At 26.0% G+C, this 22,631-nt stretch overlaps 3 protein-coding genes across 4 annotated transcripts; all 3 read right to left on the bottom strand.

The window, feature by feature from the left end:
- Window positions 1-8,481: 8,481 nt before the first annotated feature.
- On the bottom strand, window positions 8,482-9,316 carry LOC127243859 (cyclin-dependent protein kinase inhibitor SMR3-like). Its single transcript, XM_051264072.1, has one exon. The coding sequence runs from the start codon at window positions 9,207-9,209 to the stop codon at window positions 8,904-8,906; it is 306 nt and encodes a 101-aa protein (XP_051120029.1). The 5' UTR covers window positions 9,210-9,316; the 3' UTR covers window positions 8,482-8,903.
- A 5,152-nt stretch (window positions 9,317-14,468) lies between these two features.
- LOC127243870 (uncharacterized) lies at window positions 14,469-18,573 on the bottom strand. Of its 2 annotated transcripts, none has more exons than XM_051264088.1 (5): window positions 18,368-18,412; window positions 17,410-17,560; window positions 15,989-16,769; window positions 15,160-15,239; window positions 14,469-14,930 (listed from the first exon to the last, which is right to left on the bottom strand). In XM_051264088.1, exons 2-5 carry the CDS (start codon window positions 17,535-17,537, stop codon window positions 14,837-14,839), a joined length of 1,083 nt encoding a protein of 360 aa, XP_051120045.1. In that variant the 5' UTR covers window positions 17,538-17,560; window positions 18,368-18,412; the 3' UTR covers window positions 14,469-14,836. The 2 variants fall into 2 exon arrangements, with proteins under 2 accessions (XP_051120045.1, XP_051120046.1); XM_051264089.1 differs by lacking the exon at window positions 18,368-18,412 and adding an exon at window positions 18,488-18,573 and having other exon boundaries at window positions 14,470-14,930.
- A 1,142-nt stretch (window positions 18,574-19,715) lies between these two features.
- Window positions 19,716-22,406, bottom strand: LOC127243895 (E3 ubiquitin-protein ligase WAV3-like). The gene is made up of 3 exons (XM_051264120.1): window positions 22,272-22,406; window positions 21,470-22,153; window positions 19,716-20,970 (listed from the first exon to the last, which is right to left on the bottom strand). The coding sequence occupies exons 1-3, from the start codon at window positions 22,287-22,289 to the stop codon at window positions 19,816-19,818; spliced, it is 1,857 nt and encodes a 618-aa protein (XP_051120077.1). The 5' UTR covers window positions 22,290-22,406; the 3' UTR covers window positions 19,716-19,815.
- Between the last annotated feature and the right edge of the window lie 225 nt (window positions 22,407-22,631).

The following is a 22,631-nucleotide window of genomic DNA, read 5'->3' as shown; positions in this document are numbered from 1 at the left end:
GTCATACATGATTTGTATTGTCGGAGCTAATTTGTAGGTAAAATATTAGGTTTGATCGGAACATATTTTTATTAGTAATTAGCAAATCATGTGCCGTGAATAATAATAAAATTGTTTGAAAATGTAAATCAACTCAAAATATTTATTTTTATACTACATAAAAAAGTTTATATTTAAAGCATTGTATCACCTTGTATTTATTTTATATTAAACAAATATTATAATTTAAATTTTTACTATTTTCAACATAGGCTATTCAAGCCAGGAAGTAACGGGTTGCGTTTTTTAAAGGAATTGCTTCCATCCACTTGGGGCTGTCTCGGTCGAGCCAGCTTTCCAAGAAACTCCAAATTTTATTTAATTTTTATAAAAAAATATTTTTTTATAATATAATTATATTAATTTGTCTCTCAAAGTATTAAATTATTACTTTATTATGAATTTATTTTGTTTTCGTCACCAATTACTGTTGTGACAAAGAGAATAGAAAAAAATAAAATTCTATCAAATCAACAAAAGTATAAAGGTGGGAAGCCCTTATTCCGAAATTCGGAGGTTGGTTCCGCCGCTATATCTAAACATACTTTTTTTTATCTTTTATATTATACTTTTATAATTTATTTTATATTCAAAATATTACATCAACATTTTTGTTTATATCATACAATTATTACTATTTAAAACTCAAATATCTGAACAAACATTCTTTTTTAGTTTTTAGTTTTTATTTATTTTAAATATGCTAATTCTTATTTTTTTTTAAAAAAAAAGGTATACTCATTTTTTATACTCATTTCTGTCTACATAAAGTATGTAGATTTTTATTTTAAATTGTTTAATTATAATTTTTTTTTTATAGCTATACTTTACTATTAAATAATTACTTTTATATTTAAAAAATAAGAGTAAAGTTATTTTTATATTATATAATTATTTATTATAATTAAAGTATTATTACTGTTTAAATTGCACCTCTAAAGTAAATATAGTTTTTCAAATTGGACACTTTTGAAAAATAATAGTAATAAAATAATTTTTTTTTGTTTTTTTTTTTTTAAAAAAACCTATAATAATACTACTCGGGTATTTTTACATTTCATATATATCAACTATCGAGTATTCATATATCAAATACTATATTTTATTTTAATTTTATTATATTATATATTTTTATGTTTAAATTGATTTTTTTTTTATATATTAACTATATCAAATAGTATTATTTTTTATGTTTATTTTTTTTTCTTAATTGAATGCAATTAAGACTATGAGTTTATTCATTTTGTTTGGGGCATTTTTTTCTGTATACATTATTCATTCAATTTTTTTTTTTTAAAAAAAATATCAAATCAAAACACTTAATTTTTTATTTTTTATATTAAACTAAAAATCAATTTTACATTCAAAACATCACATCAACACTCATTTATATCACATCATACAACTATTCAAATTCAAAATTTTTACTATTCAAATCCAACTTAAAATCCAAACCCCCGAACAAACACACCAGTGTTTTTTGTGATACAATTGTTTATTAATATTATTAAAAATAATATGATATACATATATATTAACACAATATATGTAATATATATTTTATATTATCAATACCATTTTTTTTATCTAACATAAAGATATATATATTTATTTAGAAATACAAAGTAAACAAACCCTATATAGTAATCATTTCGCGTGGGTCAGATGATCCATTTGATTAGAAAAACGATATTTTAAATACTGTAAATTAGCAAATTATTAATAACATGTCATTATATTATTATTTTTTTATATGAGTAGGACTATTGTTATTTTAAATATCTTTCAGTTTAAGTTTAATTTCAGTAAAATATATACTATGAATATAATCATTTTATAAAAAAAAAATAAGAAGTTTTAAATGTAAATAAATATATTTGTTAATTGAGGAAATATATAGAATTAAATGGATTTTAAATGAGTCTAGAATATTTGTAAAAGATTGAAAATTTAATTAAATTAATTTATAAGATTGATAAATTTACTAAAAAAAAATGAGCATCTTTTGTGAGATGGACGAGAAAAATAGATCTTTTGTGGCGGAACGGAAGGTATATATATTTAAAAATAATAAAAAATTACTCCATCCGTCCTATGTAATATGGCTCTATTACCGTAAATACGATAATTTAGATAAAGTATAATTAGTAAGTACTTAGGAAGTAGAAGTATATTAACAAAAATAATTATTATATAGTAAAAATAAATATAGATTATGATAATTAAATAGTTTAATTAATATTAACAAATTATAAAATTTAAAAATAATTAAAATGCATGATCATATTTTCAAAAAAATCAAATGACATTATATAAAACGAACAAAAATAAAAATGCAAATGAGTTAAGTGTAATATATAGGATTATGTAGGATATGGACAACAATTATTAATGAATGGGAGGGCCACACAATAAATAGTAGGATTTATTAACAGTAGGGGTGGTCCTTAAGATAGCTTGCTTCTTGTACCGTCATAAAATACGTACTTTCGGGTAACGACTGTGGCTGCAGATTTATGCTCAGCTTATTTGGATTATAGTTTGAAATTTATTTGATGTAATACTTTTTTAGAAAAAATACTGTATTTTTTTTTATTTTTAGAAAATGTATATAATGAATAAGATGGATTTGGATTTAAAATGATAAAAGAAGATAATTCTTCATAATGTCAATATCATTTTTTTTAAAAAAAGAAAAACTAAACATATATATTCCTTCTGTCTCGGATATCATATCTATGTTGTCGTTTCTGTCCGTTCCACATACCATGTCACTTTTTTTTTTTTGAAAATGATTGCACACTTTAATCTCATTTTAAATTTTTATATTTTATTTTATTTTTAATTTTAATTAAACTAATTAGTTATTTTAATTTTAATTTATAATTATTTATATTATAGGATAATTATTTTTACCAGTACATTCTTAATTATCTACTAATTACACCCCTCCTAAAATACCGTGTCTACAGTGTAACAGACACGGTATCTGGGTCGGAGGGAGTATTATGTAAGTAGTGTGTGTGTGTTTTTGGAGTAAATTTTGTATAGAAATAGGTAATGAGATGTTTGGATGATGGTTGGATTTGTGATTAAAAGATTGGTTTGTTTGTTTCGTGTTTTGATTTGATTTTTTTTTTTAATGTGAGATATAAAGAATTGTGTAAATAATATTAAATATTCTATGTTAAATATTGACTATTGTTAAAAAAAATAAAAATATATATATTAAAAATCGTAGAAAAAAAAATTGACAAACATACTCGATATGTCATAAGAGATTTATTTAATCAATTTGAATTATAATACAATATATATTAAAATATATTTAAAATATGTATTTAATTATTTTCAAAGTTATATCTTAACAAAATATATCTATATAATATTTTGTAGATGATAATTTTTTTATATAAAATAACTAATATATAAAAATTAATTTTATTAAAATTAAATATATAAAAATATATTTATTTTTTATAATGTGAAAATTTGCGGTCTTGAGCTCTGGGTAAACTTTCGGTTGATTTAATATCCTCAAATTATGCTTAACAACACAAATCACACTAAAGAATTTTATTTTATTTTATTTATTTATTAAACAGTGGTTTGAATGAAATTATTGTAAAATGAGTGTTTTTATTAAAAAAATTGAGATAATTATATAATAACAAAAAATTGAATCTGTACTTAAAAAAAAAAAAAAAAAAAAAAACCTACTTAAAATAGTAGTAGTGTGTAATTATTATTATTATTATTATTAATTTTTTCATGACAATATATAAAAAAATTTCAAACAAAATATTCTATCAAATAATTATTTCTTATAAATTTTATAAAATAAACACAAAATACCAATAAGTAAAAGAACCCTAAAAGTACATCATTTATTTAGAACATGTAGCTTATAAATGCATAATTAATCATGATTGTTTTAAAATATATATTTTTAAATATACATTTTAAATTTTATATTTTATAATATTTTTAATCTTAATTAAATAAAATTTTATTTACATATACATTTTTAACAATTATGATACTATTTATTAATAATATATATATATACAAAATACATCACATCAAATATGAAAAAATTACAAAATATATATGTACTCAATTACTTCCTCTTTCTCATTTAAAAATAAATTCTTTTGATTTGAATATAAATTTTAGTGTGATGTGTATTTTTTATTTTTTTATAATAATAAAGTAGAAAAAATAATTAAATAGTAAAAAATGGTAATATACAATATAATTTTTTATTTTTATACTAACAAAAAAGAACACACCCTCACATCTTTCAAACAATCATGTTTTTTATACTCTTTCCAACCAATTTAAATTATTTCCTTTACATTAAACATCGAGTTTTAGGCCTTGAGTAATTTGCAAGTAATTAAAGAATGAATTAGTAAAAATAATTAAATATTAAAATTAAAATGATTAAATAGTTTAATTAAAAAAAATTATAAATTATGAAATTTGAAAGGTGATTAAAATGTATCATTATATTTTAAAAAAAAATTATGTGAGACGAATGAAATTAATAAGAGTAAAAAAATTAAGTGAGACGAAACTTTTACCAAATGGGTTATATATTTATATTTATTTTGTATTATATATATATAACCAGGCCCGACGGAAGACCTCACGGTCATAAGTCCAACCCCTACCCCACGAGTCAATCCTTTACGGGACTATATATATATATATATGTATTCTTTCTTATAAGAACTTATAGATACAATGTTTATATTTTTAAAATATATTTTTTTTATCAATAATTAAAAAGTTATTGTATTTACCTATTAAAATTAAATTAAAAGTTCAATAAAATGTGTTGTCCATTCTACTAATAAAGTAATATACAAATATATAGTTTGATGTGATTTAAGATTTTAATTGGGAGTTTGGGAAACATGTTATAAATGACAGTTGGCCCATGCAACTAATTTTGATTTGATTTGATTTCATCTTTTTAGTTATTCAATATTATATATATATATATATATATATATATTATATAGAGAGATAGAGAGGTGAAAAATATATATTCATGGATATAAATTAATGCATTTCTATATTTCAATCCAGGAAAATTATAATTTTTTCAAATAAACAAATAGTTAATCACTTCTAATATAATATACTCTTTTTATTTGTTTATTAAAAAATACACATTCCGTTCCAATACAATATTCTTGTAACTCTTGTTTACTATTTTATCCGTTCAAAAACAATAGACTCATTTTTATAAATAATTATATCAATGTAAAACTACCATTACCTTTTCATTATTACTACACAATTGTCACTACTTTTTACACTAATGTACTCACAAGGACAAAAACGTCTTTTATCGTACTTTTTACACGATACCAATATAATATCAATATTCCTTAAATCTCGTGTCAAACACAACCCCAAACTATAGTTCTGAGACGGAGAGAGTATTTCTTTTCAATTATAATAAAAATAGTTATTATTAAATTTTACAATATCTTTAATTTTTAAAAAATAATTTTTCTTTTACTTTCAATGATGAAAACATTAAAAATATTTTACATATTTTTACTTATTAATAAAATATTATTATTTTTTAAGTCAGTTAAAATATGGGCCTAAACAAACCAATCCACTTGAGCCGTGAGATTGGGAGGAAATTAGCCCGCAGCGAGACAAATTAGCGGCCAAGTAGATATAATAATTACTCTTTTTAAAATATTTTTTTTTATCATTTTTGTTCATTATTTTTCTAATGAAAGTAATTAATTATTAATACCAAATTTTTTTTTATTTTTTACATAAATCATAAATATATCAATGCATATTCAATTTTATTTATACATAAAATATCAAAATCTATCTTATACATTTTTTTTCTAAACAATAAAATATTATTCTTTCAATTTACTGCAATAAGGGATACCTTTAATTGGGATGCATAGAATGTTATTTATATTGTAATGACATCTTTAATATTATATTTTATAATAATTTTTTTAAATACTTTATATTAAATTAGTTTAAATCAATTAATTTGTACTTTTTTTTTTAACTCTCTTATTAATGTCATTTTTTTTTTCGATTTTCCAACATTTTTTTTTCATATTTCATATTTTATATATTTTTTCTTTTACAATTTACTGATAGATTCGTAAAATTAACTTTAATTTATGTTTTAAATATGTGTTGTTATTAGTTTATACAATTAGTTTTAACTTCTTTTTTTTATAATTTTTAAAAAAATTGTGGGTCGACCCGTTTAACTTGTCATCCATTGGTGGGTCGAGTTAGACGGATTAAATTTTATCCCGCCCGTCGTGGATTGACCTATAAATAACCCATCTATTTGCAAGTAAAAAATTAACCTGTTTTAATAATTTTAAGGAGTGCAATTATTTATATTTAACTAATTAGGTATATATTATTTATTGATTTATATAATATATTTCATCCGTTTGCTAAATTTATTCTTATTTTTCATGTTGTTCACTAAATTTACCTACCATTACAAAAAGTTAACAAATAAATATTTAATTATTATTCTTTTATTCAATATTTATTTATAATAAATATCACTATATGTTTATTATATTTTCTCCTTTTATCTTTTTTAAATTACAATTAAATTTTTATAAATATTTCCAACAATCTTTATACTTTTGTAATTTTTTATAAAATATTTATTTTTTTAATTTATGTACTTGATTCAAATGGGTTAATTTTAACCGACAGAAACTATGATTTATCATCTATAAAATTATTTAAATAAATATACCTTATTTAACATATTTTAATAAAATATACTGCAATAAACAATAATCAAATAACATCTTATTTTATTAAAGCCCAACTTATAATCTTCTAATAATCGCAATATGAAATTATAAATATAAGAGTGAGTGTGTACTTTTAAAGTTTAATTTTACTTTTTTTTTTTTTTTTGAATTTTAATATAAATACCTGTTTAGATATATAATATTTATTAAAAAATAATAATATATATATTTATAAGAATTGCAATGATTATGATATCTCGAGTTATTTGAATTTAGTCACTACCAAATACACGGTTGACCTTTGACCATCAATGTCAAATACGTGTAATATTTCCACGTATATTAGCTATCTGTATAGTGTAAGGACCAATTAATACCACCATAATCAAATTATGTATATCTATATTTGAAGTTTTGGCGCTAGTTATTATTAATAAGTTTATTTTTTAGAAAATATATATATATATATGTACACTAGTATTTAATATTTTATAAAATATTATATTAAATACTTAATTTTATACTCCCTCCGTCCCAGATACCGTATCTGCTATACTATAGACACGGTATTTTAGGAGAGATGAAATTAGTAAATAATTAAGAATGTATTAGTGAAAATAATTATCTTATAATATAAATAATTATAAATTAAGATTAAGATAACTAATTAGTTTAATTAAGATTTTAAAAAAAATAAAAAATTTAAAATAAGATTAAAGTGTGTAATTATTTTTTTTAAAAAGAAAGTGACATAGTATGTGGGACGGACAGATACGGCAACGTGGACGTGGTATCTTAAATCGGAGGGGGTAATATTTTTAAAAAAAATTAAAACTCGAAAAACTCCCAAAACTTTGGCCCCATTTAAACATAAACATTAAAAAATTCAAAAATTAGGAAAAAAAAATCAAATAGTAAAATAATTGATATTTAATAGCCTACATTTTTTTTTCTTTTTTTTTTTTTATCTTTTCATAAAAATACAATATCCATAAACAGTGTCAATAGTTAAAAAACAATGTCAATAAACAGATTGACTAAAAATTTAATCAAAGTCTATTTAAAAAATAATGATAGCAAATTTCTACAGTATATAAAATTGTCACAACTTAAGGTAAACTTGCTACTATAAAATTATGAATTAAAATTCTAATATTTTAAAATTTATCTGCAACGTATAGTTTGTTTGATGTAAATTATTTCATATTAGTTGAAAATTTATTTGAAACGCATTCAAAGAATAGTGACGGGTACTACACATTATTATGTATTCCTTTGGTCCCGATATAAGGTTGTTGTTTATTTTTTGCACGTAGAATTTTTAATATTAGTATTATAATGGATTGTAGTAAAAAATAAAAAAATGTCCCTATTAGTATTGTGTAGTATAAAAGTAACGACATTTGTGTAATATAGTGTAAAGTGGAAGGGTACGTTAGATATGTAGTACAATTAATAAATTGAGAGTATTATATTATATATTTTTTTTTAGAGAAAAAAAAAAAGGAAAAACAGAAATAAAATGAAGTCCCGAAACACCTAACCTCTTGAGTTGGGTTTGAAAGTTTATTGAATACAGAGTGGATAAGGATCATCACCTCACGTCATACAATAAAATAAATAAATGAAGAGTGACCGAATATTTGAGATGAAGGAAGAAGTAAAAACACAACAAATATAATTAATTGGAGGACTTTCTGATCTAACTGTGATGATGATGATGATGATACTATCATCACATATTCCATACATGAATATGAATGAATATATGATGATGAAGACGATGATAGTGATGTCTAACGAAGTTCGATGAAATCCTAAAGCTCAGAGACGATGATGCTAACATTACATTACAATCTGCTAATCTAATCTAATCTAATCAGATCAGATCTGATCGAATTGCTCAGCCAAATAAACAACCAAAACTGTAAATCCTAAATACATACATACATACATATATACAAATGAACACAGAGACGATTCTAGAATTTGATATATATATATAATTTTGATTTATCATACGAATTACCAAAAAAAAATTGAGAAATGAAGAGGCGCAATGTAATTTCGCACCTGAAATCACCATAGCTTCCTCCTGTAGGAGCGATTCATGCTCACCTTTCTCTCAATCATTTCGAGAAGCGATTCAACCTCGAAGAATTCCATTTCCAGCTCGTCGCCGAGCCTCCGACTCCACGTCTCTGTTCTCTTCCGTTTCTTCGGCGCCGGCGGACAGGTCACCGCCGCCGGAATCCTGTGCTGCGGAGATCTCGGTGTGCGACAACCTTCGTCTTCTTCGTTAATAATTCGGTCGGAATCGGAAGCCTCTGGAGAATTGCCGATCCGATTAATGATCGGAAGCCTCAATTCGAGATCTGTCGACATGATCCACCGCCGAACAGAGAAGTTACAGTTACTCCGTGAACCAGATTCTCTCTCTCCTCTCTCTCTCTCTCTCTCTCTCTCTCTCTCTCTCTCTCTATATATATATATATATATACATATAGCTATACACACGCCAATATATGTATATAGATGTATGTATATATTAGCGTGCAATGGGAGGTAACTAACTAGAGTGTGGGTCCCATATTTTATATATATTTAAAATATATTATAAAATTATTTATTAATTATAGTGATCCATTACAATTTACAAATCTAATACTCCTCTCGCAAATTTACTAAAGTTTTGTTTGGACAATAATACAATAATATTTACTCAAAATCCACTCTCATTTTTCTTTTTAATTCTCCGTTAAATTTATTTTTATTATTAATTATTTTTCATTTTATACTCATTTTTTTATTTTTCAAAATAATAATTTTTTTTAATTTCCAGAACCAATATTTTAATTTATTATAAATAAATAAATATAAATTTAGTAGATAATAATAATAATAATAATAATAATAATAATGAATAACAATAGAAGAGTGTCGACTCTATCATCTCGATTCCTTAACTTACAATTTTCTAATTTTTTTTTTACTTTTTTCATATATATTAATATATATAATAATGTACATTAAATTATACTCCCCGTCACAGATAAATTATTCATATATTACCATAAATATAAGAATTTAGATAAAATATAATTAAATGAGTAATTAAAAAATATATTAGTAAAATAATTATAAATTAAAATTAAAATAATTAGATAGTTTAATTAAAATTATTAATTATTAATTTTACAATGTGATTAAAGTATATAATCATATTTAAAAATTAATAAATTATTTAGGACAAATCAAAATAAAAAAAGTAGACAATTTATATGAAACAAAGATAATATATTTTTTAATTTCTCAACCAGTTTTTTTATGTCACATTGTCTAGGATAATAAAAACAATATAATAGAATGTTAATATAAAAGTTTGGTAAATTAAAAAATAAAAGATAAATATTATAGAATATTTTATTAAAAAGTGAAAGCATAATAATAAAATGATGATAAAATTATTTGTTATAAAATAAAATAAAATGATACAAATATCGCGGATAGAGAAAGTATTTGTATATTACAACTTTTTTAATATAATTTTTAAAGAATATACTATGGGTGTGTTTGTTCGAGGGATTGGATTGGATTTATACTATTCATTCAATTTTTTTTCCTCAAAAATATCAAATCAAATACCTATTTTTTATTTTTTTTATTATACTAAAAATCAATTTTACATTCAAAACATCACATCAACACCTATTTATATCACATCATACAACTATTTAAATTCAAAATTTTTATTATTCAAATCTCAACTCAAAATCCAAACCCCCAAACAAACACACCCTATGTGTTCTTTTAGGGTGTGTTCGTTTGTAGGATTTAGATAAAATCCTACTATTTATCCAAAAATTTCCCCCCAAAAACATCAAATCAAACACCTATTTTCATTTTTTATATTATATTAAAAATCAATTTTACATTCAAAACATCACATCAACACTTATTTATATCACATCATACAACTATTCAAATTCAAAATTTTTACTATTCAAATCCCAACTCAAAATCCAAACCCCCAAACAAACACACCCTTAATAAAAAAAGTACATATATTTTTTAATATCACATATTTATTTATTTTTATATTTTATATAAAATTTCACATATTTCACATTTAAAAACACTCATTCAAATTATCTCATAAAACAAACACACCCATATATTGTTATACTCCCTCTGTTTCAATACAATAGTCTTGTTTATTATTTTTATCCGTCCCAAAACAATAGTCTTATTTTCATAAATAACTATATCATTATAAAACTACGTTTACTCTTTCATTATTATTACATAATTGTCATTATATTTTACATTCATACACTCACAAGGGTAAAAAAGTCATATTTTTTATCCATTATCAATATAATATTAATATTTCTTAAATTTTCGTGTTAAATCCAACTAAAACTATAATTCTGAAAGGGAAGGAGAGAGTATATAATTATGATCTTTGAGATTTTTCATTTTATTAATTTTTATAGTAGTAGTTTAATTTAAAAAGATGCATAAATTATGTAGTTTTTGTTGAGAAAATAATATATTTGTATGTATAATTATGGTATTTTAAAATTGTTTATTTATTTATATTTTACTTGAAATATATGTGAATATATAATTATGATATTTTGAGATATTTTTTTAAAAATTTCAAAAAATTTAATTGGAAAAAAATATATATTGTATATATAATTATAGTATTTTATTGTATATATATATAACTATGGTATTTTAAGATTTTTTGTTTTATTTGGAATATATTCTTTTCGTCTCAGTACAATAGTCTTGTTTATTATTTTTGTCCGTTTCAAAACAATAGTCTTATTTCCTTAAATAACAATATCACCATAAAATTACCTCTACTTTTTTATTTTTATTACACAATTGTTGCTTTTCACACTAATACACTCACAAGAGCAAAAAAAATTTTATCCATATTTTTTACCAACTACCAATATAATATCAATATTTCTTAAATTCCGTAGCCAATTCAATTAAAATTATAGTTCTAGAAAGGAGAAACTATTATATATTTTCATATATATATATATATATATAGCTTTCAAAAAATTACAATTCACAAAATCTTCACGAATGCAATAATACATATTGTATAGGATTTTCAGTATTTTATTAGTTTTTATTTATAGATTTATTTATCTAATAATAGTATACATTTTTTTTATATATTTTCTAAACATTCCGATATCAACTCTTCATAGATATTCTCTATATTTTTATTTAACAAAAGGAAAAATAATTTATTTTTATTTTTAATATTTATCACCATTAATTATTTGAATGTTTTTTAATAATCAAATGGGCAAACGACTTACGTCAACCTGAGTAAAAAGATAAGGATGTAAGACTCATCAATACGTGTAAGAAGGTTAGATATAATATTCATATAAAAAAATATATTAGATAATATAATCAATTTTGTATTTTTTTATATTAAAATATTTATAATCTTGTTTTATAGCATTTAATTTCTTAAATTTATTTTTATTTTTAAAATTTTAAAAAATAAATAATTATTATTGACATAGATAGTACTTAGTTACTGATTTTATCTAATTTTTTATTAGTCAAATTTTATATATAATAATATATGTGAATTAAGTGTAATATATATATATAATAAAAAGTATGACTAATTATTTATTAGAAAAAACAAATAATTATAATTTAAAAGATATAGAAATAAAAGATTATAAGTGAACCCACCTTGATATTTATAAAAATAAATAAATTGAGAATACATTATTTAAACCATTAGGATTTGGATTGAGAAGATTTAACTTGAATTTTATTTTTAAATAATAAAAAATAAAATATTTTATAAAAAAATTAATATATTTTTAAACCTAGTATCCCAATAGTAAAATATTGGAATGAAAAACCAAAGAAACATACTACTCCATCAGTCAATTTCTATTATTCTAAAATATATTTGCACGATTTTTTAGGCAATTGTCTTTTGTTATAAATTGACAAATTTGTCATTAATTGTATGGTAAAGATTAAAAGCAATAAATAAATGGAGGATAAAAATGTAAAATATGTATTTAAAAAAAAAATAGGACAATAATTGTTGGACAACCCAAATAAAAAAGTAGGACACTAGTTCGTCAACAGAGAGAGAGAGTATTAAATTATTGTACATATATACTCATATAATTACGCAGTGACTTAAAAAATGAATAAATAATACTAAAAAAAATAGATCAAAACATACATTTTTTTTTTCATATTTATTTAATTTTAAGTATTTATTTTTGGTACGTAAAGTTTGTGAGTGTGTAGAAAACCATAGTGCATATTTTTAGCAATGATTGTAGGTTATGCAAATAATATACTCCCTCTGTCCCAAAATAATAGTATTGTTTTCTATTTTTGTTCGTTCTAAAATAATAGTTTTATTTTTATAAATAATCATATAATTATATAACTACATTTACTCTTTCATTATTATTGGTCATTATCTTTTCCACTAATACACTCACAAAGGCAAAATTGTCTTTTACCTCTACTTTTTATCCACTATTTCGTGTCCAACACAACCAAGATTATAGTTCCGGACGGAGGGATTATAATATATATAAATATATATACATATAATAAATCACAAGATTAAATTGTCCTTTTGATTTATATTGTGAGAAAAGATAGTCAACAAGCAATCCTAAATTCCTTTTCTTGAATAATTTGAGCTGAATTTTGTGGTCTTTTATTTATTTTATTATTTTTCTTTTAAAAAAAATGACTTGAGTGAAAATAACTTTTTGTTTGCTTAAATAATACGTTGTATAATAATAATTATTATAATAATAGTGTAATTTTAGCAATATTATTACACTAAAATATTTCATGATTGTTAATAGTATAGTAGTAGTATTATACTACTCCTATTATTCAATTAATTTTTTTTAATTTTTTTTGTTATTATTAAAGATAACACAATAATTTAGAAAAGAAAAGCTAACAGAAATGTTCGTTGGTGGGGGTGACGTGTAAGGATAGGATTGGTTGAAATTTTGACGACATGATTTGAAAGCCCAAAACCCTGCTCATATGCTTCCCGCAATTTCATAGAATTTGAGGGGCTAAAGTGTTATTTAATCTCAAATACAATACTCCTTCCTATATACTATTAATATAATATTTTTAAAGTAAAATGAATTTTAATGTAAAATGAAAAAAAATAAAATTTAATTAATTTAATATCTTTTGAAGGAAAATTTTTTATAAATAATAAAAATTTAGTAAAAAAAAAAAAAAACATTCAAACACAACCAAGGAGTTTATCAAATAATTATTTCCCTTTGAAATCAATTTTTTATGATAATTTAAATTTGATATTTTATAAAATAAAATAATATTGTTTAATCTCTTACCTTTTCAAATTATCCTACTTAAACATATATTTCTATTTATAATCTAATGGTTTCATTTAATTACCAATTTACTCACATTTTTATCTGTTTATCCCCACACCAACCCATATTTTACTTTTAATCCCATTATATCCAAAACTATTTTAAATTTACAATGTAGATTGGCCAATTTTGTACAACACTATAGTTACAGTGCCGATTAAATATAATCACCATTGAGCTGATAGGATATAATAAATATTAAACAGCACATTATATATAAACACACGATGTCTGACCTATTTTCATATGTAATCTATAGTATTTTTAAGTTGCCAATCAGTATCCTAAAACTAAACAAAATTATGAAAATCTAATTCACTAAAAGAGGCTCTAATCCCTTAAAAGAAGTCGGGTTTCGAACACGAACACAAAAATTTATCAAAGAGTTTCTATACCTTCTCGAAAAACCAGATATGATTCTATGGTGCAAAAGACACATCAAATACAACAATGAGATAAACATCTTCGAGCATGTTGTAGAAGAAGGGCGAAAACACACACCACATTCGAATCGACACAATAATGTTATGAAAAGAACAACAAGGAGAAGCATATTTTACCTCATTCGGTCCAAAACTTGAAGAAAGACGCGATCCCCTTGAGTAATGCAACGAGTGGATTGTTTTCAGGTCCGGTAGATTTCATCGGAGTTTCACTGCCCAAAAATAAATGAGTGTGTGTTCTTTAGTGTTTTTAGAGTGACATGGTTTTCTTTAAAAAATTACCCCAAAAATAAAATGTATACTACGTATACATAACAATAAAAATCAACAAAAACACATTGAAAGTAAAAAAAGAAAAAAAACCCAATAAACTACTCATCTATAATACTTTCACAATTCAAGACAAAAACATGTAAAACTATAAAAATTAAACAAACATACCGATTTAGATTGCCAGTGTAATCCAGATCATTAAAATTTCTTCTAGCTGAAGTAGAGTTGTGTTCGGTGGAACTACCCGCCTGCATAAGCATTAGATCAATAAGTGGTAACAAGGAACAAACAGTATATCAAAACACAATGCTTGACAATAGGAGTCAGAAATATCTCTGTTTACATAGAAATTTTTTGAATTTTTGACATTATTAATCAACAGTAATTATAAAATATAAAAAATAACGCCTGTAGTATAAAGACAAAACTATCCTTATTAAAAAATAATGAAAAGTAATGATATTATTGTAAATAAATGTAAAAACAGGGTATTGTAATTTGTAATACCATTGATGATTATTGAAAAAAGAAAAGTATACCTTTGAATTAGACAGACAAAATAGAAATATATAAAGCTTAGAAATGGACGGAGAGTGTACTTTTCTCTTTCACAAAACATTAAATCAATCAAATATAACTTTTTACTATTTCCAAAATTTTTCAAAAGTCCAACACTTCTACAACTTTCAACGGACCCTAAGTATAGTCGAAAAGTTCCTTTGATTGACTTTTCAATCCAAAAGCCAAAATTTCATAGGTCTGTTAGCTATGGTAAGAGCAAAATACTTCATACTTCTTCTATACAGCACTCAGCTTATTTTCTTCAGCAATTATACATATACATATATACAAGCATACGAAAGCTTTATAACTATACCTAACCTAATAGTCAGCATAACAAAGATTGAATCCTAAAAAAAGACTAAATTAATCTATCAATGAAGAAAAGGTATCAATTGAAAATGGAAGACAAAATTCTCATCTAGGAAAAGCTTACCTGCGATCTTTTGTGCAATGCAGTCTTGGATTCACGCTCGATAGCATCATCTAGATGAAGTTTTGATTGATCATCTTGACTGTGCTTATCTTTCGTTTTCACAATTGGATTGTGAACTTTTTCGAATTCTCCATCAACGTCATGAATTGTACAAGAGACAGGCCTCAATGGAAATTTCTCAACCACAATGTCGGGATTTAGGGAAGCACCATTTAGTAGAGCATCTCCATTTCTCTCCCTATCCAAATTCTCAAAAAACACCGGCTTTGGGATAATTCTTTGTGTAAATCCTCGTGATTTTTCCACTACCCGATCAGCTTCATCAAGAATTTGCTCCTTAACATCAATGGATTTTTCTAAATCAGGGTGTGAATTATCTTCGAGCATTTCGACATCACCATTCACAATCTTCCCATTTTCGAGAGGTTCGTGTTGATCCAGCTGTTCCTTACGATTCGATACTTCTTCACTCTCGATTTTGATTATTTCGGTGAATTGTTCATTGTCCAATTCCAAAGAAGAAATGCTCCCTTCACTTGTGATCGTAGAACTTCCATTCAATGTTAGCAAATCCATACGAGGTTCCATAGAAATGGATCCTAATGGATGTTGTTCAAGGAATTCGGAATGTTCTTGTCCTAGAGACAACTTAGGTGGAGCCAGAACTCTATTTTCTTGAATAATTTCCCTAACAATCTCCCGAACTGTATAGAAAGAACCCCCGACTTCTTTGTGTGTGAGGTTGAGGGAAGGGAAATTTCCGGCGTTTGAACTTTGATATCTGAAAGCAATAAATTCAATCGATGGAAATAACTACAGAAGGTCAGTATGATGCAGAATAACATAGATCGGAATATTGCAAACAAATAAAAACAAAAATAACGATAAACTTTTCTTGATACATAGTATCACATTTTATAATTGAACTCAACACATAAGATATATAAAAACAGTATACCTTTAAAATATAAATAGACAAAACATTGTAAGAATTAACACAACAGATGTTGTATTAATTTAGGTCATGTGCTATATTTTATGTGTTATCAGCACAGTGCTTATTAATATATTGTATTAATTTAAGTCATGTGCTATATTTTATGTGTTATCAGCACAGTGCTTATTAATATATTGTATTAATTTAAGTCATGTGCTATATTTTGTGTTATCAACACAGTGCTTATTAATTTAAATCAATATCCTAAACAAGCCGATTGTTTATCTACTAAATGAATAACCTTCGGCAAAAAATGTTCATATAAGTACCAAAAAAAACAATATATGCTCATAGAAATATGTTATAATACTTATCCAAATGCAATTTTTTAAAAAGAAAAGAGTAAGACAAAGATGAATAATCCTCAATAGTGTAATGTAGTATTTGCACGCCGTTAAGCAAGAGGGAAGCAAAAAGACGTTACCTTTTTATGAAAGATTCAACCATTTCCTTTCTCTCTTCTTTCGACCGTCTAATCCTCGATTTCTTAGAATCGTTGTTGGCTGCTAGAGCAACAACTTGTCCACTCCAGCTGCCCTTGATTGTGTCCATGACTAAGTTCCAACAGCGAATGTCTGAAAAATAAAATGAAGTGAGAAATTGGCTAGTTTCCATGTACAAGTACAACAACCATATAGCTATCGGTGCATGATTACAATTAGGACCCGTTACAATACCATAATTAAGTGGAATTATAATCATATATTACATTGCAATTAGCCAATTACACCTTTCAAGTCCAAAATATTTGAGAAGAAAGATCTTTTTTTATCTTTAATCCTTAACTAAGTTAATAGTTCACAAAGGGATCTTTACCATATTATTAGATTAGGATGTAAGTTATACTGTAATTAGAATAGTTAGATCATTTGAACTAAGCATGTATTGGACTAACATCAACAAATAGCTCACATTTTATTAGAGGGAAAAAAAAATAGTAATAATAAATAAATAAATAAAAGGAAAAGAACATATAGTTCTTGAAGAATAAAAAGAACAAAAGATACAGAGTAAATAGAAACACAGAGCAATAACAACACACAAAATTCTTTACTCAATCAAAATACATTATTTCCTCTCAAAATCCAATTTAAACCCAAATCCAAATAAAAAATCTCAAAATCAAACAAAACAACTTATGATTAATCTCCACTGCAGAGAGAACTTCTGAAGATTCAGTAATACAAACTGCACAACGAACAGATTTAAGTAAATAAAGGGACTAAGAAGTTATCCTGAAATTAGTATCTCTAGATTTCTATATAAATGGGTGCTCTCTTCGTTTATAACAAACTAAGAGTTTTTGAGAAAAATTTTATAGAAACGTGAGAAGTTTTAACTTAGTTCTCAACAAAATTTTCGACTTTTTTTTTCATACTCACCATTGTCATCTCAAAAATAAACAGCTCGAAATTAAAACAGAACAAAATAAAACCAAGAAACGTATTCTTTAAGCAACAATTTCAATTAAAAATGGAAAAAAAAAAATGGAGAAACTTCACCTGTAGAGAAAGGATAGAGATAGAATTGAAAATCGGTCGATTGGAAGTCTCAGAGGTTTTGGCGCTGATTCTCTATAAACCCTAACCCAATAATTGAGGGAAAAACTATTTTTAAAATTATTTCAAAATTGTTATCATTATTTATTATTACACTTAAAAGAAAATAAAAGTATATTTTTTATTATTTTTTTGTTTAATTGAATATTTATTTAATTTTCAACTTTATATATATATAAATAGTTTTACATAGCTATGTCAACTCATTTTAAATTTATTTTAAAAAAAATTATCTTACCAAACACTTCATTCACCAAATTTACCTCATTAGTAATAAAAATATTATACTATCAAATATCAATATATTATTAATTTCAAAAAATTAAAAACTCAAATCTATAATTAATGTAAACACAAGAATTTAAAAAGTATAATTAACGTATAATTAAAATATATTAATAAAAAAATTATTGTATAATAAAAAATATTTATAAATTAATACTATTAAAGTAAATAATTAATTTAATTAAAATTTAAAAAAATTTAAAATAAGATAAAAGTGTATCAATCTTTAAAAAAAAACTCACACTTTAAGTGGATAGTGAAAAAATAATACTCCCTCGACTAATATCCTATTTTTCTGTTTGGGACGTCCAACAACTATTGTCCTATTTCTTTTTTTTTAAATACAAATTTTATATTTTTACCTTTCATTCATTTATTACTTTTAATCTCTGTCATACAATTAAGGGCAAATTTATCGATTCATAACAAAAAAAACAATCACCTAAAAAACTGTGCAAATATATTTTAGACAATATAAATTGGACGAAGATAGTAATTAATAAAATCAAATAATTAAATATTAAGATTTTTTAAAAATATGTATCATAATAAAGAACTAAAATGAAAATAATATATACAAGTATTTAAATCACATAAATATTAAATTAATCATATACTATCTCCCTCCCATAATAAATTATGATTGGACAGAGGAAAATAATAAATTTCACTTTAAATATATATAAAAGACGTGTTCTTTCCAAAATTTTTTGAAGACTTCAATTATCCATCAAAACATTTTTTTAAAAAAAATATATATATTAAATTAATTTTTTATTTTTTTATTTTTTATATTATATTAAATATTAATTATAATAAAATATATCATGTATAATTATATTCTTCGTATAACTATTCAAATTTAAATTTTCAAACTCAAAATTCAAATCCACGAACATAAACATAACATTTTCCACGGTACTATAAATCATTCCACGATAATTTATTAAATTTCAAAAATTCAAAAAATACATTTTTAATTCTAATTATTTCTTCGAAATTCCGTTCTCTTCTTCGATCTTCCTCAGTCGCTGCGATTGCAACACCATACTCGCCATTTGCGGCGTCGCGTAGCCGTTAAAACCCGCCCCTGCCGGCGCTGCCGCGCCGAAGCAAACACTCTCAGTGGCGGCAGCGGTGGCGGCACCACCACGAATGGTGGCTCGTTGAGAGCCATGCGAGCTGATGCCGGACAATGCATAAGCCCGTCCCGTTTGTTGATAAACGTATCGGTTCAACATCCTCGACTCGGTTTCCTTCATATCGGCCTCAAGCCACATGCTCAATCCGTCGCCCGCTTGCGCGGCGGCGGACCCGAAGACGACGCTCCGTTTATCGGCGAGCAACGTCCTTGCTCCATCGAAATCGCCCGTCTCGGCCATCCGTTGCGCCTCCGAGATCGCCTCCGTCGCCAAGACACGGTTCCTCTGTCTGTCGATCGATAAATTAACCATCATGTCGGTTAGGGACACTGTCGCCGGCCGACGAATCTCTATAAGGTCGCCTTCCACGCGCGTCATTTCGTTCGAGACCACGTCTTTCGAATAGCACGATACGTCCAAAAGCGACGTTTTCACGATCGTATCATTTTCGTTTTCTTCAATTGACGGGACGGAGACATTGATTAGGAACTCCTTGTGCTCGTCGGCGTACATGTCGCCCACGCGAATCACGCCTTGCGACCCGTCGTTGACGATTTCGCTCGGGTATCTCCCCGATGGGATCGATTTTATCTCGACTCCGTGCGACGCGGATCTTATGTCGAGTCGAACCTCCCGAGCCACGACGCTTAGGAGACCGCCTAGGCATCCGGCGAAGGCGTCTTGCACCACTTCATACGACTCGATGAAGGAGAAAGTCCCGCCCGATGCGTCGGAGATTGCGTGCATCGCTATTGGGTCGTGGTCCGATCCGAATCCAAATGTATGGACCGGAATTGTCTGTATAGACTCTGCATTATATGCGAAAGCATTATTATTCCTCGGACGAATAGATGCCGGCAATAAGTGTAGGTATTCCGGAAGATTCCGATTGCCCGAGGTTGTTGGAAAGAAGATGCCGCCGTGATTACACGTGTCGTTTCCGTCGGATAAGAAGATGATGCTCGAGACCGGATTCATTTCCCGCCTTTCTTCGAGAACCTATTTAAAATTTAAAATATCTCATAACGTAATAATAAGTCGGCAATTACTAAGTTGAATTTAAAAATTCAATATAATTATACCATCACAATATATGATAATAATAACATGTGACAAATTGTTAGCACAATATATATACTCCCTTCGTCCCTTAACGATCTATCTATTTTTTCATTTTGGTCCGTTTCATAAGAAAATATCCATTTTCTTTTTTAGTAATGTATCATTTACTTAATATTACAAATATTCTTCTACAAATACTCTTCTAATTTACAATATATTAAACGTTATTAATATAATACTAATATTTCTAAAACTTCTCGTGTAAAAAGTAAATAAATATATAGATACGAGACAAATGAAGTATTGTAATTGATTTTAAAACATAAATTATATCATAGATATAGATCGGTAAAAGAATAAAAAATATATATATATTAAAAATTATGTTAGAAAACTTATTCTTTTTAACATATCATATTTAACATATTCTTTTTACCTGAACGCCCTTTTTAAGGCCGTCGACGATGTTTGTCCCGCCGTCAGCTATAAGTGAATTAACCGCCCTCTTGGCCTCCTCGCGTCCCGACTCGGACATCCTCCGCAACCGCAACATCCTCGTCGCTCGGCTAGAAAACGACACGACAGATAACCGGTCGGAAGGGCCTAAGCGGTCAATAACAAACCCGACCGCGCGCTTAACAAGCGCCAACTTCGAACCCGACATGCTCCCGCTCACGTCCAACACCGTAACGAGGTCGATCGGCGCCCGGCCACCGGAAAATGCCGCGGCCTTGACCCCGACAAGAACCGTGAAATCGGCCACCGACTCCGACGCCGCCACTGCCGGCCGCTCCGCCACTCCGGTGACCGCCAAACTCCGGCCATCATCCGGCGGCACGGCGCCTGACGCCGCGGCGAGGAGGGGATCATCGTCGGAGAAATGAACGGGCTCGACGGGTTCGACCGGCCGCGGCATAAACCGGCGGAAATTGAAAGGGTTGGCCGGGGCGGCGGCGGTGGCGGTGGTCAACGGGAGGCGGCAGATGGGGCAAAAGGGGTCGCCGGAGAAGAGGGTGGGGGAAATGCAGAGGAAGTGGAAGGAGTGGGAGCAGCCGCCGGTGAAGATTCCTTGGCCGTGCACGGCGGCCGGAAAATTTTCCGAGCAAATGCCACATGTGTTCTGCAACAAGATTATATATATATAAATTTAATTAAATGATATATATATATGTATGTGTTTTGTATGTATATGTTGAGTTATAGCAGAAAGGAAAGGAGGAAGGGATGAGAGTACTTACAGTTTGAGCAGAAGTCATTTTTGTTTCGATGTTTTTGTGATAAGGGAGGATGATATACGAATATACCTATTTATATATATATATATATATATTGAAGTTGCTTGGCCTGTAAGGTGTAGAATTGAATTTGATAAACGTTACGCGGTTAAGATTGAATTTTATAATTATAATAATAATAATAATATTGAGATATTGTGTCGAACAAGCGTGTTGCGGTAATGTAACGCAAGTTGACTTTTGGGGGCAGTTGATTGACTCATCAGCACATATTTTCTTTTCAAGATAAAATTACTATTTATATTTTTATTTTTTCGAAAAATATATATGTATTTTCTTATAAAATTATTTAATCAAATATTT

This window comes from Andrographis paniculata, unplaced genomic scaffold (genome assembly GCF_009805555.1).
Source record: "Andrographis paniculata isolate CXL003 unplaced genomic scaffold, ASM980555v1 Contig98END, whole genome shotgun sequence".
Taxonomy (NCBI): domain Eukaryota; kingdom Viridiplantae; phylum Streptophyta; class Magnoliopsida; order Lamiales; family Acanthaceae; genus Andrographis; species Andrographis paniculata.
The sequence above is the reverse complement of the archived record's forward strand: the minus strand, read 5'-3'. Positions and strand labels throughout refer to the sequence as shown.

Excerpts from the sequence above, each read along its gene's own strand:
- LOC127243870 (XM_051264089.1), bottom strand. The coding sequence starts at position 17,537 with ATGGACACAATCAAGGGCAGCTGGAGTGGACAAGTTGTTGCTCTAGCA. Across the intron at positions 16,770-17,409 it reads GTTGAATCTTTCATAAAAAG|ATATCAAAGTTCAAACGCCG; the intron begins GTAACGTCTTTT and ends TATTGCTTTCAG. Across the intron at positions 14,931-15,159 it reads TACACTGGCAATCTAAATCG|TGAAACTCCGATGAAATCTA; the intron begins GTATGTTTGTTT and ends ATTTTTGGGCAG.
- LOC127243895 (XM_051264120.1), bottom strand. Across the intron at positions 20,971-21,469 it reads GCCTTAAAAAGGGCGTTCAG|GTTCTCGAAGAAAGGCGGGA; the intron begins GTAAAAAGAATA and ends AATTTTAAATAG.
- LOC127243859 (XM_051264072.1), bottom strand. The coding sequence starts at position 9,209 with ATGTCGACAGATCTCGAATTGAGGCTTCCGATCATTAATCGGATCGGC.